Consider the following 20950-nt stretch of genomic DNA (forward strand, 5'->3'; position numbering starts at 1 on the left):
ATCGTTGAAATATTAAAAAATATACAAAACGATGTCCCATTTCCAAGTCAAACAGAAACTCAGCAGTACACTCTACAACATAATTTGCTACAATACTTCAATTGACTGATAACTTTATTTGTGTATACATTTATACATACATACATATGTGATTTAGAATACTGCCACTACGCAAACATCAAATGAAATTAGTTAGCTTTCTTAGCAGCATCTTGTGGTGAAACTTTTCTGTCAGAAGTGAATCTCTTTCTTTGTGGAGGAGTTCTGATTCTTCTGTCAGCTCTTGATCTGACTCTGACAATTCTAGCATGAATAGCGCATGAAACACAGTAGTGCAATTTGTTGTACAACTTTGGAATAGCGTATTCTTGGTAGACAGAAGCTTCGGACAAATCTCTAACAGCAGCAGCCTCAACCATGTTTCTGATTGTTACTCTCTTGATAGCTTTGTCTTTTGGTACACACTTAGCACAGTTCAAACATCTGACTGGCTTGACGTGACCTCTACCTTTCTTGTTTCTACCGTTGGAAGCTCTCTTTTTTGGCATGTTTGCTATAAAAGGGGTACTGTTAGTATTACGAATTCTCCGATTGATGCAATAACAGGAGTTGTTCCCATTTGGAGAGGAAAATATTTCGTCAATAACTATGTTGTAAACCTACACTAGGAAAAGGTTCCATTTTGACTAGGGGGAGTGACTTGATTCATAATGAGTGTGTGGTATGCAAATTGAATTAATTTGGCTTCTTCTGTAATACACTTTAGTTGCGGTTTGAATCTCAGTGGCCACGCAAAAGTACAACACCCACTCAAATACGGTTTGCCCCACTATTTACCCAACTTGCTCCATGGGAATGCACTGATTCTATTCTCCTAATGTCTATAATTCAAGGAACTTGACCATATCATTGCATCTTTGAATATATTATAGTCGAAACATACTTCTTGGTTTGTTGTATCAAAAAACAAGAGAAAAGGTTCAAGTTTGAAAAATCAAATTGTATGAAAAATTTTATTAGTAAGAGAAGGAACTGTGTGAGCGAGCGGGAGACAGAGAGAGAGAGACTATAGTGGGAGTGTGGGCAAAATACACTACTATTAGTGTAAAAGTGTAAAGCTTTTGTGCAACAACAATCTTTTTTCCTGCGGGTAACTTTTCTTGTATTTTGTTTATAAAAGAATGAGGTAGCATCAATTAAGTAACAGTTACGGGCTGTAGCCCTAGCACGATTTTCTTATCTATTTTTTTTTACTGCCAACATTGGATCAATTGGGAATTAACTTGTCGGTTGATTAGAGAATCCCAGGGGATTATACAAGTCTTACGAAACAATAAACATTCATGTATGAATCAATTTATGATAGAACACAAGGAAGAGAGTGTGGTTGTGAAAGTTCGAGGGCATGAGTCTGCCTTGAAACTTTAACAACCTTCGTCTCTTATTGACAGTAGTACAGGCTTCACACAGGCATACTTGTATAACCGGTTCCTCAGATACGGTCATTATTGACAATGCTGCCGTAGTTTATCTTGAAGCTTACTCTCATAAATTCTTCATGGTTATGCATCAAACATTGTTGTCATATACTGTCATATGTCGCGTATTTTCATTTCTTTTTTTTTGTTTCTTCGAACTACAACCAATGAAAAGTTTACCAATTAAATTAGAGAATGCGACAGAAAAACAAACCGACAAAATTTATGAGGTGATTTCGCGGCGTAAGAAGAGTTAAATATATATCAAACATCAATCCCGATCTAAAACCAAACCAAAGCTATACTCTACTCACCACCCCTACTTTATCATTATATATATATTATTTTGATTACCACAAGTCATCATATTTTCATCATATAGGGAACAATACAGTATGTTGAAAGACCGTTTGTGTATGGAAGCATCCAATTGGTGAACAGACACTACAGCATCAAAGGAGATGGACAAATGTACTACAAGAAAATTCAAGGAAAATGGGACTTAAGCCCCGGAAATTTAGCATCCTCAATGATTGGAGTATTTGCACCATTAGAGCTATGTTCAGTGCGATGTAGCTTATCAGGCGTTTGTAAATAGGAAACTAGCAACTTACTTGAAACTTATCTGAACCAATTGCGCTTCAATTTTCCAAACTTGAATTAATTGTACTAACTTGTAATTCTAGCACCACAATGCTTTCACGTTCATTAAGAATTGCTAGTCAAAGAAGATTCTTATCTTCGACTAGAATTTTAGCCAACAAGGCTCCTCAAACCACTGAAGTTAAAACTGCTCAAGATTTGGCTGAAGTCACCGGCCCTTCCTCCTTGATCGGTCCTGGTGCCAAGCCAGGTACTATTCCAACAGATTGGGACCAATCTACTGGTTTACAGAGATTGGAACTTTTAGGTAAGAGAGAAGGTGTCGATGTGTTTGACATGGAAATGCCAATCACTGAAGGTAAAGGTACCATGGCAGACCCATTCTTGGTACCAACTTATATTGGATACAGATACGTTGGATGTAAAGGTACTGCAGAAGAAGCCCACAAACCATACTGGATGAAGGTCGAAGAAGGTAAACCATCGAGATGTTGGCACTGTGGAACTGTTTTAAAGACCAAATACTTGGGTGAACCAGGTATGGCTCATTAAAGCAGTGGAGAGAAAGGAAAGTAGTACTGAAGAATGCAGAAGCAGGGACTTTGGGTATTTAAAGATTTTTTAATCGTTGCATGTTGTTGTATATGAGAATGGTTAATTGCTTATATATTCGATATATATATATATATTTGATGAAAAATAAAGTGTAAGTTATTTTTGTTTTGAAAGAGCGGTTTAGTAGGAAAGTATCTTGCGAAGTGCTTGACCGTAATCTAGCTAGAACTTTTCATATACTCTGATGTAACGCCACAACGCTGAAGAAGCTTGGTGTTACAAAGCCCATTGCTGTTAGAACGTGGTTAGCTTCGGTAATACTACGGAAGCGGAACAATTTGAGCCGCACAAAAAACTCGATTTATCTATGTCTGGCGCGGTTATTCAAGGAGGTTTCTATAAGGGTTGTGAACCTCAGACAACGTCTATATAAAGTAAACTAAAAGGCCACTTTCATAACTTTCTAACTCTTCTACCTTCTAAAATTCGATAGCAGATTTTGAACTACCCAACAATGACTATCAAACAGAAAGTTTTATTCTTGGAGGTACCTAATAGAGAAGTGCTTGAACGCTTTGAGCAATTGTTTGAGTGCATATATTATGAACTAACAACGATAGAACAATGCATTATCGACTTTCAAGGAAGACTTAAAAATGTTGAAGGTATTTATTGTGGCTGGGCTGGTTTCGCACCTGTTGGTGGGTTCAGAGGCAAACTTGTTGATTTTGCACCCAGAAATTTGAAAATCATTACTACATGTTCTATTGGATATGATCATTTTGATGTGCAGGCATTGACCAGGAAAAACATAATATTAACAAATAGCCCTTCAACCATGGCCTATGATGCTGTTGCAGATTTGGTGCTTTATAACACCATTGCCAGTTTCAGAAATTTCAAAATATACGAGCTGAATTTTGGAAAGGAACGCTACTCACAAACGGGGATATTGACAAATTCTTTAATATCGGGTAAGTTTGATCAGGGTCATGGCGTTGCTGTTACCACACCAGTTCGGGGGATTGCATATGGGAAATCTTGTTGTGGACGATCCAACCTTTCTCCCAGAAACCACCACGTTGTGATTGTTGGGTTTGGCCATATAGGTCAAGCAATAGCGGCGCGATTATCATCAATTGGCATGATCATCCACTATGTCAAGCGCAACAAATTGAGTGAGAAAGAAGAGAGAAAGTTGGGGTTCCCTATAACTTTCCACCAAAGTCTATCTGATACTACAAGCTTTGCCGACTTGGTAGTAATCGCTTGTCCCGGAACACCTTCTACGCAGCACATGGTAAATAGTGACATGATCAACAGTATGGTCAAGCAATTTCGAATTATTAATGTTGGAAGAGGATTTGTAATTGATGAAAGCGCTTTGGTGAGAGGCTTGAAGAGTGGGAAGGTATTGTTTGCAGGATTGGACGTGTTTGAAGAGGAGCCCCATGTTCATCCTGCTCTTCTCGATAGGCAAGATGTTGTTTTGACTCCACATATTGGCTCTGCCTCTACCGAGAATTATAATTACACAGCTGTTGCTTGCCTAGAAAACATTGAGGCTGTCTTGTTTAATTTCGACAAGACAGTTACGAGAGTCAATTGACACCAGCCCACAGCTTAAAGAGCTGGATTGTATAGAAATTCATTATGGTTTGATAGAACTTGACAAAATCCACCCTCTATGCTTCGTGCTTGAAGATAAGCTTGTTGTAGTAGTTGCAGAAAGTACCACCCATTGTATCAATGTAGTGGAAAAAACCACAATAAGGCGACACTCCTTTTTCTTTTTTTTTAAATTTCTATTTTTGCTTTTTCATTTTTCTTTATTTTTGTGACACTTTTTCAACTTTTCTCTTGTAATAAATCCAACGATCAAAATTTCAATCCCGAAGCAAATTACTGCCAAACTGATCTGTTTTCATCGTAAGCTTTTGCCAGATTTAATCCAACATTAAACCCCCCCTAAAAAAGAGAAAAAAGAATGCTGTCTGTATACATTGGTGTATACAAGGCCCTATATGACTACGATGCACAGGCAGAAGAAGAGTTGTCAATCCATACTGAGGACTTATTATATTTGTTGGAGAAATCCGACATCGACGACTGGTGGAAAGTCAAGAAGAGAGTGATTGCAACCGGAGATGAAGTCGTTGATGAGCCCTCAGGATTGGTTCCATCGACATACATCGAAGAAGTATGTATCCTTTATTGGTGCTTGAAACATGTCTAAATACTAACACACACTGTTTATAGGCACCTGTTATCAAGCAAGCTACCGCTTTGTACGATTATGATAAACAGACAGAGGAAGAATTATCCTTTAATGAGAACGATGTATTTAATGTCTATGATTTGAGCGATCCAGACTGGATTTTGGTGAGCAATTCTGGCAAGCAAGAGTTTGGTTTCGTCCCTTCCAACTACATTCAACTCGATACAGCTGCAGTGGCCACCCAACAGCCCCAAAAGCCCCAACAGCAGTCACAACAGGAGAATTTGTCTTATCAACCACCTCAAGCCCAGAGCTACCCTACAAGTCAGCCACAAATTCCTATTCCAAATTTCCCCCCACCTCCTTCCCACTTTCAAGAGTCGGCCACCTCAGAGCACCCACCTCCCACCCCAGAAAAGGATATTGCAAGACCATTCCCATCACAACACGACTCATATAATAGAATAGAAGACAATTATGAAGAAGAAGAGGCGCCACCCCCAATGCCAAGCAGACCAACCGGTCCCGCCTCAGATCCAGTGGCAGGCTCCAGCTCTAATTACGAAGAGGAGCAAGAAGTGCATACTTCAACAGATACGGAGCATAAATTTGATGGAGAGTTTTTCACGTGGTATATCGATGAGCTTGATGGACGTAAAAAAAGACCAATTAAGGTATCAGTTGGACAAGGGTTGATCATTATAAAGCCAAACACTTTTAATCCAAAGAAATTAAGATTAAGATCTGCGTCGCATATAAATAATCAATGGGAAATTAAAGATTTAACTAGCGTTAGCAGTGAAAAGAAGCATGTATTCTTGGAGCTTCAAAACCCACCAGCTTCATTGGAATTACATGCGGGAACCAAAGATGTCGCCGATGCCATCACTTCTATTTTAGGGGAGTTAAAGGGTGCTGAAAAGGCGGCGGGTTTAAAGGAAGTTCAAAGAGCATCTCAACCTAGTACTGGTGGATCCAACAAAAAGGTTGGCCGGTTGATCTACAACTTCAGAGCCCAGGGCGATGACGAATTAAATTGTAGAGAGGGAGATGAAGTATACATTGTGAATCAATCAAAGTCAGCTGATTGGTGGATGGTTGAGAATATCACCACCGGAAGACAAGGAGTAGTTCCATCATCTTACATCGAGGTGGTCAGTACATCAAGGTTGGACGAATTGACTGATGGTCCAGCAAGAAGGAAGTCTATGTCCAGTTCCAAGGGCAAAGTTGTGAATGGTAGGGAGAGTCGTCATCAACACCATAGAACAAGAGATGAACGTGAAAGAGTCAGGGAAAAAGACAGAGCACACAGAGAAAAACAGAGTTCCGGACATGATGAACACGACAAGTCCATGCCTAACTTTCACCGTGTTAGAACCTGGATCGACAGTTCAGGTACATTCAAAGTTGAAGCTGAGTTTTTGGGCTGTGTTGAAGGAAAAGTCCATCTACACAAGACTAATGGTGTAAAAATTGCCGTTGCCGCTGAGAAGTTATCGATTGAGGATTTGGAGTATGTTGAGAAAATCACTGGCACTTCCTTGGAAAACTATAAACAAATGGTGCAGAAACAATTGGAAAAGAAAGCCAGATCAAAGAGTAAGTCAGGAGCCGTGTCGGCACAACCCGAGGCCAAGAGTAGACAATCGGCTACAGCTGCCATTAATGCTTCTGATGCGCCTCCCCCTCAACCCTCTAGACCCAGACCAAGTGGTCATGACTCAAATGGGGCACCAGCCTATGACTGGTTCGACTTTTTCTTGGAATGTGGAGTTGATGTGGGTAATTGCCAGCGCTACACACTTAATTTTGAGCGTGAGCAAATGGATGAAAATATATTGGAGGACATCTCTCCATCTTTGCTAAGAACATTGGGCTTGAGAGAAGGTGATATAATCAGGGTAATGAAATATTTAGACAACAAGTACAACAGAAAGAGATCAGTCGAGCCAGAGCAACAATCTACTGGCAGTTTATTTATCGATAACAATGGTGCACTAAAGAATAACTCATCGACTGAATTATCCAAGGTGACGAGAGATGCTTTGCCCTCTCCAGTCAAGACACAACAATCAACCCTTGAAGTGCCTTCAACACAACCCCAGCAGAATGCAAAGATTGACGATGATGCTTGGGCAATGAAACCAGCAGCCAGATCAAATGAAAATTTGCTCAAGCCGTCTCCTCAGCCACAAACACCGCAGTACACAGGCAGCTTATCTGACTTGGTCAATATCAAGCCAGTTGAGAACAAATCTGAAAGTCAACAAGTACAACAAGCGCCATCAGCACCTCCACTCCAACCAACAAAGACATCTTCTATTCCACCGCTCCAACCTACAAAAACCGCAGGAACAACGGATGCGCAAAACAGTGGTGGTGTTTTGGTTCCTGCACAACGTACTGGTGGTTTTATTCCCATCCAAAGAACTGGTGCCGGGGTCAGTGCAATGCCAACCGGTGGGTTGTTACCCGCACAGCCAACCGGGTTCATCCCGATCACCTCTCAACCAACAGGTTTTATCCCTATTCAAGCAACAGGTATTCTTCAGCCACAATTGACTTTTGGACTCGTTGCGTTGCCAACAGGGCAAAAAACTGGCGGAGGGCAAGCACCACCCACCACTTTTGGCCAATCGCAGTCATTCCAACCTAATTTTGTACCTCTTCAAACAGGCACTGCCAGCGTACCACAAACATCGTTTGGTACTCAAAATACTGGTGGATTACCTAGTACAACCTTTGGTACTCAAAATACAGGAGGCTTGCCTTCCACAAGTTTCAACCAAAATCCCTTGGTCCCAGCCCAAAGAACAGGAGGTCAGATTACTGGTGGATTTATTCCACAATCAAATTTTGGCAAACAGATTACTGGTGGTTTCATGAATACAAACACAGCACCATTTGGCCAACAGCAACCAACTGGAGGAGTCATGCCGCAAACATCTTTTGGACAGCAACAGACTGGGGGCATGATGCCACAAACATCTTTTGGCAACCAAATCACAGGTGGACAGATGCCGCAGTCAAGTTTTGGTCAGCCTGCCGGTGGGATTTTCCCCAACTCTTTTGGTCAAAGTAATGGAAGTTTACCTTCCACATCATTTGGTCAAGCAAGCTTTTCTCAGCCTTTACAAAACACATTCCAACAGCAGCAACCCTTCAATCAATTCACACAGCAGCCAACCCAATTCAACCAGTTTAACCAACAACCACAACAGCAACAGCCACAACAACCTAACATGAATCAGATGACTAACATGTTCCAGAATACTTCAATTTCGCAACCATTTAACCAACAGGGCGCTTTTGGAAACTCTCAGTTTGAGGGTTTCAACTCTCAACCATTGCAAACACAACCAACAGGTATGGGATTTGGAAATGCACCATTGCAGTCTCAAGCTACTGGTAAAAGAGCAAACCTCGCGGCAGCTACACCAGACAACCCATTTGGATTTTAAAGTTGAATGGTGTAGTAAGTATATTAGATAGATGCTTTACTTTTCGTACTATTCTAGTATGAGAGATAGTTGTATAATTACGATAAAAGTTGTACATTATTTTCGGCGATATAAGCCACTTCCATTCTCAACTCTTTGCTCAGTGGCTAAGCAAATGGATTACTGAAGACAAACTGCAACCTTGGATATAGTACTAAGCTCGATTAAATCTATTAAGCTCAGCTTGTTATAGTTGAGATATTTAACTGATGCGAGATGATCTTCCAAATTGCAGGTCGTGGATCACATGCTTTGGTTGCAATCAGTCTCAAACCTGAAGATCAACGGGGCCGGGAACTTCAGGGCCGACATCTTCTAAACTTGACTCCATCAAGTATTTAATGACCTCTTTGTATTGCGGACCGTGTGCTAAAGCATCCGCAAGAGTGGTCAACATACTGTCAAGAAAGTCGTCTACCAAATCACAACTCTTGTTACATTTTCCAAACTTATCTAACGTGAGGGAAATAATGCTCAATAGAAATTTGTTGAATTGCCCCGGATTAAATGTATCAGTAGTTGATAATTTTTGAAATTTGCATTTGAACTGGGCCATTATAAACTGTAGCAAGTCCAGGACATTCTTGAGGGTGTTCTGGAAAGAATTACTGGCACAAATTAGCATGTATTCATGTAACCTTGACGTATACGCCGTCTTTAGAAAGCATAGTAAGCTGCTAAATGTCCTGTAATTACTGGTTGACAAGGTGCCAAACTTCGAGTAGTTGGTACTCAAATTTAATGTATCAACCTCAATCTCCAATCCGACAAACTGTAATGTTTTGCTCGTCTTGGTATGGTCAATTATTTGCGTCTTTTCATCGTTTACGTAAGCTCCATACTTCTGTAACCGGCCGTCGGAAATAACCTTCAACACCTTGTTATACTGGTCAACGTCAGGAGTTATGATTAAAAAGTCATCCACCAACCTTGCAAACAAGAATGGAGAATCAGACTCCCACAAAAACCTGAAATTCTCAGCAACCATTGCACTGTATAGTATATCACAAAAAATACTCAGTAAAGAAAACCCCTGGAATACGCCTTGTTTCCTTCTGAAAAATTTTAGCGAATGGGTCTTGGGGTCTTCAATGTAGCCCTTTGCCCCAAAAATCTGTTGAATGCATTCGCTTATAACCTGTTTCCGGGTCAAATATATAGTCTTTCCTGTATCTACCCAGACTGATTTTTCGCCTCGAGCTAGATCATTAGAAAGTAGGTTTAGATCAGTTAAGTCAGGAGTGGCAAAATGTTTCATGGTTTGCTGCATTAAGTTTCGCCTCATCTTTCCAACACTCCTATAGTAGTACCTTGTCTCTGGCTTGTCGTCCCGGAATAAGCTAATGACTTTTTCAATCAACTTTTTCTGGTTCATTCTGTCATAGCATTCCTTCATATCAAATTTGATGAAATATAGCTGTGGCACAGTCGAAAATTTTTGCAATAACTGGGACTTAAATGCAAGAAGTCTATCGGCGATTTGCTGGGAGGAAGATGCAGTAGTGGAGTAACACAGATCCTTCTGAGCTCGCTCATTGTATTTGTTTTGCAAAATAAGTCTAACTGGCCGTAATACATTGGCTCGAAAGGTGTAGAATTTGGCATCTTGGTCTTTCTGCAGCTCTGGTGTTAGCTTAGATTCTAAAAGGCTAGGCAATCTCTTTGATGGAATGCAAATCAATCGGAATGTATCTCGCTTTGGGATTAGTTTAAGTGTTCCATAGTTGTAATGTTCATTTCCAATTAAAGCCGACCTGACAAAGTTGTCTCTCGAATACGACTCCAACCACAAAAGCGAAATTTTGTGCCAGATATGACGAGGGAAATACAAAATCTCGCCCTCAGTGGACTCAGTAACATACCAAAAAGCACGGATAATTTTCTTAAGAACAGTCCCAAATAACCATTGAATGTAATCTTGAAGCAATCTTTGCCGAATTTCAAAATCTTGCTTCGAGCTCACCTGGAATGTTGTCCCAAGCCACTGATAGTCACTTAATCGGAGCCACTTTACAATATCATGTATATGCAAAGTTCCTTTTGAGTCGAGCTTCAAATACTCTTCTACTCGCTTTCGTAGGATGGCTTTGTTTGCCGAACCTCCCCACGCTTCCAAGGATAGTAACTTACCCAAAATGACAAACACATATTGAACAACCTCAGGAAAAGGGCTTGCATTGCTGCAAGTCCTATATGGATCGATACGTTTTTCCAGTAGTAGTAGCTTTTGGTAAATTAAGTGGTATTTACAGGCACGATCCTTCTTGATAATTGTATTTACCAAGTACTTTATTTTCCTAAACCGTTTAGCTTTTGTATTTTTTCCAAAGATTTCTTGAACAAGTTCATCAGCTTCTAGATTAATTAATGAAAAGTCCCAATATCTTGGTTTGGATTGTAGGTGGTGAAATATGGAGGACTTTTTGATCAATTTTGAAGGACCGGCGGTCTGTTTCTTCCCAGCATACGTGATTCTATCTCCAAAGATTTGAATTAAGCTACCCTCTTTTGAAACAAAGCCTTTCCAGTTGGTCAATAAGTCAGTCATGCGCATTGACCCCAATATCTCAAAAAGTCTTTTCCAATTGTATGAATGCAACTCATTTATTACAAAAGATGAGTAGACCGAGTTGTTCGTAGCAGAAAGGTAATTGCTTCTCTTTATCTTTGGCAAACCAGAAACCAAAACATTATCCGACTGATTCTTTAACAAATCAGCCACCAACAGTTTGACATATTTTTTAAAGTCATTTCGGAATCTTAACTTGGCTGATATACGGTGTCTGGACTCTTTGTTCAAGGGAACAATTTTCACCGACGACAAGAATGATTGAAAGGTTGGTGATTCATTTTGAACTGAGGTGTCAGATATGTACAACAATAGTGGTTTAGCCAGTTCCATTACCAATACTTTCACGACTGATTCCTTCTTTCCTCCCTTTACAACTTTGTGAATTAATTTTTGAAGACGCGCCTTTTATCGTGCTACCATTTGAATCATCTCAAAACCGTTGTCAAAGCGTTCAAAGCTTGATTGTACTTTTTCATTAATGACGCTAATGAAAAACAGAGACCAGCCAGAAGTGGATTTAAAAAATGGGATTTTGTATGGGACTTTGAAACAGATTAGATTGGGCACTGACGTAGATCCCGAGTCACCTAATCTACTCCAAACCTGGGTTTGCACCATACAACCAAAGAATTCCAAAGCACTAATATCGCTTTTAAAACAAAACTACGACGATGAGCCAAGGATTAGACATCTAAAGAGATTGACCAAAGTCGGCGACCATATAAAGGCGATTATATGTCCATATGAAGAGGAGAGTCAAAGAAACGAAATATCAAACCTGTTAAGGAGTCTAGAGTATGATGATCTCGAAGTGATCAAAGTGCCGCGAGATCAAGCGAGTACAAGAGAAACAACTTTGAAATGGTCTAGCATTTGGCCCTTAACTTGGAAGGGCAATCCAAATCACCAATTTCTAAACACGGTAAAATTCGACATGACACAGGAACGACAAATGGTGAATGAACTATTGAGTTATCTCGAGCAAACCAACAATTCAGACTCACTGGTGACCGTAATGGCAAAGGAGGTGGATAACAAAATTGCAATACAGACAGTTGCTCTAAACAAGGGCGAGCGTCATCCACTGCAACACAGCGTAATGAAGGCTATTGACGCAATAGCACGAAACGAAAACAACCAACGGAAAGATGGAAAACAAGAAAGAGGCTATTTGTGCACCGATATGATTGTGTACACAACTCATGAGCCTTGTGTCATGTGTAGTATGGCATTGGTCCATTCACGAATAGTTAGGTGTACCTACTTGAAGCCGGTTTCACCTGGTGGAGGGATGGAATCAAGCTATTATCTTGGTGACTTAGATGGACTTAATTGGAAGTTTCAGATATGGAGATGGCTAGGAGAACCCGAATTGTCAAGGTTGAATGAAGCTGTTGATAATGTACGATTAGAATATTAGACGTTATTAATTAGATTTACTATTTTGTCACACTTTGTGAGTGCATCTTGTAGTTCCTTATCCAAATCATTGGGAATATCAAAACTGTCCAATTTACAGAGGGTTTCATCAAGAAGGGTGAGTTCCGTTTTCACTTCATTGGTTTGATTTGCAAGTAGTTTGTCCATTTGCTGACATAGCTTGGCAAGACGATGAACTAATGTGTCAACTTTGGATTTACTAACTGTAGCTTGTTGTGCTATATCATACAAGTGGCGTAGTGGAAGGTTAAATTGGTTGTCAATGTTTCTTTCAATGACCAAGTGCTTTCGTTTTTGCTGCTGGGATAATTGGTTGTAGATGGATTTAATAGTGTCGCTTGATGTACCCTTTGGAAATTCTTTTGAAAAGGCGTCAAGAGTAATTAATTCTGCCAAGTGCAGATGCTCGAGAATATACTGTTTTAAAATTGACGTTGAATCGATTGGGTTATTAGCCATTGATGTACCACTTACTCACTATATTACAATGTTGGGGTGTTTATAAACGCCTGCTTTTGTTAAATGGTGCCAGTTGCAACGAAGCAATGAAGTTGTTCTTCCTCTACACTTCTTTCTAATGGTAGGAATTAAGTGCTGCCAAAATTTGAAACGACAAAAAAAAACAAAAAAAAAACAAAATTAGAAAAGAAACAACCATAAATCAATAACCCAGGTTTACCATCACCAATACATTCATCACACTGGCTTCTCAATATGGTCAACTACGAAACATCATCATTCCAGGTGCAAGGCTTGGCATCGAGTATATCCAAAAGGTTGTCAAGTGAGACCAACTCGTTGCTACTAAATGCAATTCCAACAGGAAGACAAGCCAAGAGGCTTGCACAACAAATCAACTATTCTGAAGATTTCGTAGATGATTTTGAAATTGAAAATAGCCCCAGTGACCTACCTTTTAATGGTCAGGATAGTGGGCGTAATTTGAATGAATCGAAAACTCAAGTCGATGCGCAGAAATATGGGCCTGCAAGAAATACTCCCAGAATCAGCTCGCTTGAAGATGAATCAAATTTGAACAGTCAATCGAATAAACTCGAGACCTTAATCCCTATAAAGTTGAATTTGGAGAGTACTGTTACTAGTCACAAAGTCAATGACATTTTCGTGTGGAATTTGAACCAAACATTGGTTACACCCACAGATTTTGCTCAAATTTTATGCAATGATCTCGAGTTGCCACACCCTATGATTGCACAAATTGCAGACTCAATAACACAGCAGATTGAAGAATATTCGTATGCGTCGAACTTGTCTATCCCAAACAAAAACCCTTGTAACGTGATCATTGATTTGTCAGTCAATTTAAATAAACAGTTGTATCAGGATAGAATCGAGTGGGATTTAAATCAGAACGAAATCACACCCGAAAAATTTGCTGAAATTGTTGTTGCCGACCTTGGGTTATCATTAGAGTTTAACTTAGCTATCTCACATGCATTACATGAAATCATTATTCGTGTCAAGAAGGAGATTATCGAAGGATCGTTTAACAATGAAATTCACAATTTACACTTGGTTAAAGGCATCTTTTTTGAACAAGGATTAAGGATTTTTACCGAGAGCAGTGTCAGTAATGGCAATGATCGTTGGGAACCATCCGTTGAAATCTTAAGTTCGAGTGAGATTGAAAGGAGAGAGAATGAAAGAATAAGGAACTTGAGGCGATTGAAGAGGGAGAATATGAGAAGAGACTACGATGATAATAAGCGGAGAAATGTTGGTAGAAGAAGACGCGGAGACGATGATGAATGGAGGTAGGGATGTGTGTATTGTAGTTGTTTCTGTGTAGAATTAGGTGAATATAACTATTTTATTTTTAATTTAGTGAAAGGCTCCTCTTAATCCAGTAAACACTACTTTCTTGCACTGCTATCCGATGTGGCGCTCACAAACTCATAATTAGCCGACTGTGAAACGAATCCTTTGCGTGCGATGATAATTGTGGTTCATGAGGAGAAAAACAGTGCAGTGCAAAACAACTTATCTCTTCAATACACACTTCACACCGATTATCCCGTTCAAGTTTCACCAGCTAATTGCATTCGACGGTCTGCAGTTTTCATGTTCAACACGTGGCTTATCATACTATTGATAGTTTATTTGAGAAAATGCAGTTGTCAAAGTTCACAAGATAGCAACCAAGGGGTGGCATCTTCAAATACATCATCTTACGAATACAGTCCTATTAATTATACGGTTCCCGTGTTCTTAGCACAAGCAAACCCATCACTTGCGAGTATACATAGCGGAATGCAAAATCTATATCTACAATCACCAGTGCTTCAGCCTCATTCCAACAATGACTCTCAATTACATCCAGATTCTATAATTGATGATTGTCATTTCATGTCATTTGAAGAGTGGAAGAAACAAAAAATCGAAACAAATCTATCTATGTCCAATTCATCTAGGAACATTACTGAACCTTCAAAGCCATCGACTAATGTCTCTTCTACGAATGTAACCGCGGTCTCAGTTATTGCCGTTTCCGAGCACGAGGGGACTACTTACAAGAATAAATTCAATTTTGCATCGGCTGATTGCGCAGCTACCATTATCAAAACCAATTCTCAAACAAAAGGGGCATCCGCCATCTTGAAAGAAAATAAGGATTCATACCTACTAAACAAGTGTTCTGTTGAAAACAAATTCATCATTATTGAACTTTGTCAAGATATTCTTATTAGTCAAGTTGTTCTTGGAAACTATGAGTTCTTTTCATCCATGTTTAAGGATATTCGAGTGAGTGTAAGTGATAGATTCCCCACTCAGAATTGGAGAGAATTGGGTCAATTCACAGCAAAGAATATACGGGATGTGCAAACATTTGATATCGCTAGTCCATTGATTTGGGCAAGGTATATAAAGTTGGAAATATTGAGTCATTACGGGAATGAATTTTACTGCCCGATATCCGTGGTGAGAGTCCACGGTAAGACTATGATTGATGAATTTAAGGAGGACGAAGAGGTTTCTTCTCAGCAATTGGAAAACCAGGAACAAGCAATGATTAGAGAATTGGATGCCAATGATAGTCAATTGGAGACATTGATTAACGACACATTTAATGAATGTAGCGTTGTTTTGCCACACTTGCTATTAAATGAATTTCTCAAAGATCTAAATACCTCCAAGAATAATCATTGCCTACTCAACGAAGGAAATAGCTCGGGCTCAGTCACCTCAACAACAGCAACAATTGCAACCACCCAGGAATCTATTTATAAAAACATTATCAAGAGGCTAACGTTGCTAGAATCTAATGCGACCCTATCCTTACTTTACATCGAAGAGCAGCTGAAACTACTAAGCACAGCATTCCTGAACTTGGAGAAAAGACAATCAGCCAACTTTAACAATTTGTTAAGGTCAGTAAATTCTACCTTACTTCATCAACTTTCAGTGTTTAAAGATTCATATCATGAGATGTATCTGCAATACAGTGAACTTTTCCATTTGCAAGACCACAAATACAAACACTTTATTGCCGAGTCAAATCAGAGGTTGAAAAGTATCAGCAGTGACCTAACATTTCAAAAGCGCTTGTCCTTCTTTAATAGTATCATTATAATTTGTCTTCTTGTCTATGTAATTTTAACGAGAGAGACCAATGTCGAAATTCAAAGGCATGCCATAAAGGAAAGGGACAAACGGGATAAGCCGCTGACATCTACTCTACATAGAAAGGATAAGGTCTTGTCTGAACCAGCTAGGAAAGAGAGGCATCTGATATCTGATCCAATTTTAACCCTTCACTAATCTGCACCATGAAGCGCCCAAATCATCGAAAAATCAACATATAGTATCTTTATTTCAATACCCCTATATACATGTGTTTAGGTTTCATCTATGAACAAAAAATAACTTGAGAAAAAAAAAAGTATATACAAATAGCCGAAATAAAATGGATACCCTATAAGTCTCTTCTAATGTCCGTTCGTTTAATCATAACCTTTTGAGCTGTAATTTGATCTTCTGTGTCCTTTCAAACTTCCCCTTCTATCATCATTAAACGATGACCTTTTCTGCTGTCTGTTTCCTCCATGAGAGCGTTCTCTGTAGCTATCACCACCAAAATTAGAGTCACGGCCCCTGGAAGGGAAACGGCTAGAACGTTTGTTAGTTTGTCTAGGTCTATACTCCTCTCTGAATTCGTCAATTTCTCTTCCGTTTTTGTGTTCAAAGTACTCTCTCAAGATACTCCTGTCCAACTGACGTGCTGCGTTCTTTAGTGATGCAATACTCAATTTAGCACTATCATCTTTGAGCAAAGAACGATATAAATTCACAGTGTCTTCAATCAAATCATTTGCATCTAAGCGGTAAACGCTTTTAACTTGCATAACATAGTTCATAAAAGTGAAAAAGAACTCGTTAGTCTGATGATGAGAAGGTTTGATTGATTCAAACACCTGTGCAAACTTCTTGTTTGGGGTACTGTCGACAATCTCTTGGAAATCAACACCCCTCTCTCTTTTCAATTTACGCACATATGGCATTTCACTAACAGAAGTGAACAAAACTGCTTTACCTTTTGCACCAGCTCTTCCAGTTCTTCCCACTTTGTGAACATAATCAGCAACTTCTGATGATGGGAATAGTTGAATCACATGAGAAACCCCTTTAACATCAATACCTCTAGCTGCAACATCGGTAGAAATTAGCAAACCCTTTTTGCAATGCTTAAAATCCTCCAATGCCCTCCTACGCTGATAAGCAGATCTATTACCATGAATGAGATACATTCCAAAATCCAAATATGCGTCGGCAATTTCGGGCGAGCGAGTAGCTTCTTGCATATAATCATAAAACCAGTCAACTGCTGTTTGAGTAGGCAAAAATAAAATAATCTTGGGGTTTTTCTCAGATTGGATAACATCAATTACATAATCAAAGAATGATTTAAACTTATCAACTCCGTCCTCACACCTGTACAAGATTTGGTGAACATTTTCATGGACTTCGGGTTCATCTTTCGGAACAGTGTTGATGTAGTCATAATGTCTATTGATGTGCTGCTTAGCAAATCGGGTAATTGACTCATCAACGGTTGCACTAAATAACAATGACTTCATTGGAGGTGCATCTTCATCTCTAATTTCTTGCAACGTGCGATTAATACTATTCAATTGTGGCTCAAAACCAACATCGAGCAATCTGTCAGCCTCGTCATAAACCCTGTATGTGACATTTCTGAACCACTTGGAAAATCTCTGATCCCTCAAATCGGCTTCTAATCTTCCAGGGGTAGTAATCACAATTTCACTGGGCGAGCGGTAGTTAAATGTAGTTTTTTGTCCTCCTATTATCATCGATACACGTGGCTGGATAGAACGAGGTAATTTGGCACAAACTTTTCCATATTCATCACGAATCTGTAAAGCCAAGTCACGAGTTGGTGCAACAATCACTGAATCAACACCACGCATATCGGGCTTTTCAGTAATCCTTTTGATTGCACTCTCAACCGTTGGTATAATGAATGTCAAAGTCTTTCCTGTACCAGTCTTTGCCCGACATACGACACCCTTTTCAGACTTGATGATAGGTATCAAGGCCCTTTGTTGGATCGGTGTTAAAGTATCAAATTTTGCTTTATGTAATGCCGACAAAACAGCATTATTGATGAATCCTTTGCCTTTAAAATCTGAAAAATTGACAGGAATGAAAGGAGTTGGGTCATGTTTGTCTCCACCTTGTGGCGTCCTTGTTTCTACTGTGTCTTCGATTTTATTTTCATTAGCGACTATGGCCAGTTTCTGATCAACTGTTTGTTCATTTCTTTTAATGAGTGTGGGATGAAATGCACGTCTAGCTATATGACTCCTTAGATAATTAGTAACAGTTGCATTTTTCAACACTTGCTTCTCCAAGCGCTTAAATACTAGCATTTAGTTGGATCGATTTGTTATACTAATGCTAGGTAAAACAGAGTTGCCTGTCTAATTTTTTTTTCCATTTAGGAGATGAGTGCAATGTGTCGCCAACAATTACACATGTGTCGGAAATTTCAGTATTGCGTCATTGCGACAAAAGCGTTTTAAAGGAAATTTCTCAATTAGGAAATCTTTGACAGAGGAACAACGTTATTTCAAACGACAACACTTGAATCTTTTCAATTAGGCTATTCCCTTATATCCATTCATCCACTGCCCCAAATGCAACACAGCAACACAGGAGGGGGCTTTTTCTCCAAAATCAGAGAAAACTACAGCACCAGATTTGCCAATCTTTCGTTGTCGTCACCCGTAGAAAAAGATGGTTCGACAGAAGATGACACCTTGATTCATCGTGCGTTTGTGAAATACTATGAATCAAAGGGTCTTCCCTATCCAGATTGGCTCGGGGTGAAAACATTTGATCAACAGCATTCCAATCAACAACAACCGGCATATGGCCGATCGCAAAGTTATTCCACTGGGGCTAATAATGGCGGAGGCCATGCATATCGGGGCCACTCATCTTCGTCACAATTTCAACCGGTACGGCAGGATAACTTATTCAACAAGAGTTACGCCCAAAGGTCTTTCAACCAACAGAGACAGGATGAAAATGATGCTAACATACAACTACAAGAACAAGGACAAGGAAAAGCCCCACCACCATTTCAGAGAAGTTCGAGTAAATTACAAGACATGTATAACAAATCTCGACAACAATCAACGCCAGGATCGGGATATAATCTCAGTAGGTACAGTCGTTAGGGACGACAGTGTTTTAGACTTTGCTAAGGTACTATATGTATATTTACACAACTTCTTTATTCAATAGTTTGTAGTTTGCTTCCCACATATCACGTCCTTTAATAAACCATTTAGGGAGTCTATGCTCGGCAGGTAGTTTGAATTTTATCATCCTCACATTTTCAAACTTCACATCATACTTGTTTATATTTTTATAATACATGAATTCAACAGGTTTTGGATTATTGCCATCGTCGTTCATGTAGAAAGACCCTGAGCACTGTTTGGAGTCTCGTCTTTTTAATACGGGCGATGAACTTTCTAAGGAAGTTCTATGAGGAAACTGTTGTTGAGGGTTGCGGAATTTTATGTTTTTAATAATGTCTCCTGATGATTTACGGCGATCCATTCCTCGAACGGTGCTCAAGTACGAGTCCGCATTTGTAAAACTATTACTTCGACTATTTGAGCCACTATTAGTTCTGCTGTGTTGAATAGGTATGCGCATCAATCGTGGAGAAGTTGAAGCTGATTCAGTATCGGATTTGTTATCTATGGAATTCCTACCGCTTGTTGGAAATTGATTTTGTTTATCTTGTTTTCTTTGCTCTACGAACTTCAATAAGTTTTCAGGAATTTGTGGAGAAGCTGAAAGGAGATCATCATCCATATCATCTAGATCATCAGTGCTGTACCCTTCATCGTAGTCGTCTTCACCCTCAATGTCATCTTCATTGTAGTCTCCGTCATCGTTGCCATCCACAAGAACACTATCATCCTCGTCGGTACTATGAGCACCACTGCTTGGACCAGATGAGAGCTTACTCTGCGCTTGCGCAAGTATTGGGCTGTCATCACCTGCTTGATTTTTCAACATTTGCTGAGCTTGATGTTGGCCTAGTGACTTGCGTCTCATCGAATTCCGTCTACTTCCAAATGGACTTTTCTTTCGATTTTCATACGGGATCAATTCAATACTAATCAACTCCAAAAATGTCTCTGCAAAATAATTATTCTTAGTACTCGTGCCGTTAAAAATCCTGTACTCATTCAAAATGGAGTTGAAGTTCCATTTTTGAATCTTTCTCAAAATACCAATAAGTGTTGCCGTGGAGTCAACAATTAGTATTGGATGTCGTTTATTATTTAATATGATTTCAAATGATTTGACAATAATATTTTTCTCAATCAACATCCATTGATCTCTACTATTTCGGGAAAGTATGGGTATCGGAGTGAGTGGGTCAATATACGATTGCTGTGATTGTTGTTGTTGTCGCTGCTGTTGTTGAAGTTGAGTGGAAGCCGATGTGGATGATCTAGTTGAGGTATTTGAAGTTAAATCGTCATTATCTACAGTGTAATCCTCAAGGTCAGTCTTGGATGACATCCCGGTATGCTGATGATTGGATATTTTCAAGTCTCCTAGACTGTAAAGGTCAATTTTGTTTTCCTCAAGGAACTTTGATAATGAACGTGGCGGGTTTTCTGCGTCCAAAAGTATAATTGATTTGAGGTTTAGTGTTTCCAAGAATTGGAAGTTTTCAACTTCGAGTTTAGAGCAGCGGTATACGCCCGGCTCAACAGTTCCGAAGTTTTCGGGGGACACCAACATGTTGCAATATTGAGTTGTTCTTGTAAGGTTGTGTAATCAAGGGTTGTGTTTAAATATTAGATTTGTGCGCCAAATTCGAATGTTTATTTGATTTCGTTAACGGATGTAGTCAATATGAGACCACTAACCAAGAGCAAGCTGGGATAGTAGCTGCACCACCAAAAGCGCTATATCGAACTTGAATCGCTGCCACTAGAGTAACGCTCCACCTGCCATGCCGTTAGCTCACAATTTAAATAAGGTGAGCAAAAACTTGTCCAAG

At 39.5% G+C, this 20950-nt stretch overlaps 9 protein-coding genes across 9 annotated transcripts; 5 read left to right on the top strand and 4 right to left on the bottom strand. All coding sequences in view use genetic code 12, as the record gives it.

The window, feature by feature from the left end:
* Positions 1 to 188: 188 nt before the first annotated feature.
* Positions 189 to 548, bottom strand: RPS26A (40S ribosomal protein eS26; the record flags this gene model as incomplete). Its single annotated transcript, XM_051812955.1, has 1 exon — positions 189 to 548. The coding sequence occupies one exon, from the start codon at positions 546 to 548 to the stop codon at positions 189 to 191; it is 360 nt and encodes a 119-aa protein (XP_051673414.1).
* A 1623-nt stretch (positions 549 to 2171) lies between these two features.
* On the top strand, positions 2172 to 2633 carry COX4 (cytochrome c oxidase subunit IV; the record flags this gene model as incomplete). The annotated part of the gene is made up of 1 exon (XM_051812956.1): positions 2172 to 2633. The coding sequence occupies one exon, from the start codon at positions 2172 to 2174 to the stop codon at positions 2631 to 2633; it is 462 nt and encodes a 153-aa protein (XP_051673415.1).
* Positions 2634 to 3150: 517 nt separating this feature from the next.
* SLA1 (cytoskeletal protein-binding protein) lies at positions 3151 to 8318 on the top strand (the record flags this gene model as incomplete). Its single annotated transcript, XM_051812958.1, has 3 exons — positions 3151 to 4236; positions 4654 to 4836; positions 4896 to 8318. The coding sequence occupies 3 exons, from the start codon at positions 3151 to 3153 to the stop codon at positions 8316 to 8318; spliced, it is 4692 nt and encodes a 1563-aa protein (XP_051673416.1).
* A 307-nt stretch (positions 8319 to 8625) lies between these two features.
* Positions 8626 to 11259, bottom strand: TERT (Tertp; the record flags this gene model as incomplete). The annotated part of the gene is made up of 1 exon (XM_051812959.1): positions 8626 to 11259. One exon carries the CDS (start codon positions 11257 to 11259, stop codon positions 8626 to 8628), a length of 2634 nt encoding a protein of 877 aa, XP_051673417.1.
* A 157-nt stretch (positions 11260 to 11416) lies between these two features.
* On the top strand, positions 11417 to 12349 carry CANMA_001032 (uncharacterized protein; the record flags this gene model as incomplete). Its single annotated transcript, XM_051812960.1, has 1 exon — positions 11417 to 12349. The coding sequence occupies one exon, from the start codon at positions 11417 to 11419 to the stop codon at positions 12347 to 12349; it is 933 nt and encodes a 310-aa protein (XP_051673418.1).
* A 734-nt stretch (positions 12350 to 13083) lies between these two features.
* Positions 13084 to 16149, top strand: CANMA_001033 (uncharacterized protein; the record flags this gene model as incomplete). Its single annotated transcript, XM_051812961.1, has 2 exons — positions 13084 to 14144; positions 14571 to 16149. 2 exons carry the CDS (start codon positions 13084 to 13086, stop codon positions 16147 to 16149), a joined length of 2640 nt encoding a protein of 879 aa, XP_051673419.1.
* A 182-nt stretch (positions 16150 to 16331) lies between these two features.
* On the bottom strand, positions 16332 to 18281 carry MSS116 (ATP-dependent RNA helicase; the record flags this gene model as incomplete). The annotated part of the gene is made up of 1 exon (XM_051812962.1): positions 16332 to 18281. One exon carries the CDS (start codon positions 18279 to 18281, stop codon positions 16332 to 16334), a length of 1950 nt encoding a protein of 649 aa, XP_051673420.1.
* Positions 18282 to 18548: 267 nt separating this feature from the next.
* Positions 18549 to 19094, top strand: MSO1 (Mso1p; the record flags this gene model as incomplete). The annotated part of the gene is made up of 1 exon (XM_051812963.1): positions 18549 to 19094. One exon carries the CDS (start codon positions 18549 to 18551, stop codon positions 19092 to 19094), a length of 546 nt encoding a protein of 181 aa, XP_051673421.1.
* A 43-nt stretch (positions 19095 to 19137) lies between these two features.
* CANMA_001036 (uncharacterized protein) lies at positions 19138 to 20688 on the bottom strand (the record flags this gene model as incomplete). The annotated part of the gene is made up of 1 exon (XM_051812964.1): positions 19138 to 20688. The coding sequence occupies one exon, from the start codon at positions 20686 to 20688 to the stop codon at positions 19138 to 19140; it is 1551 nt and encodes a 516-aa protein (XP_051673422.1).
* Positions 20689 to 20950: the final 262 nt, after the last annotated feature.

Source organism: Candida margitis, assembly GCF_024628925.1.
Source record: "Candida margitis strain CBS 14175 chromosome Unknown scaffold20, whole genome shotgun sequence".
NCBI lineage: Eukaryota > Fungi > Ascomycota > Pichiomycetes > Serinales > Debaryomycetaceae > Lodderomyces > Lodderomyces margitis.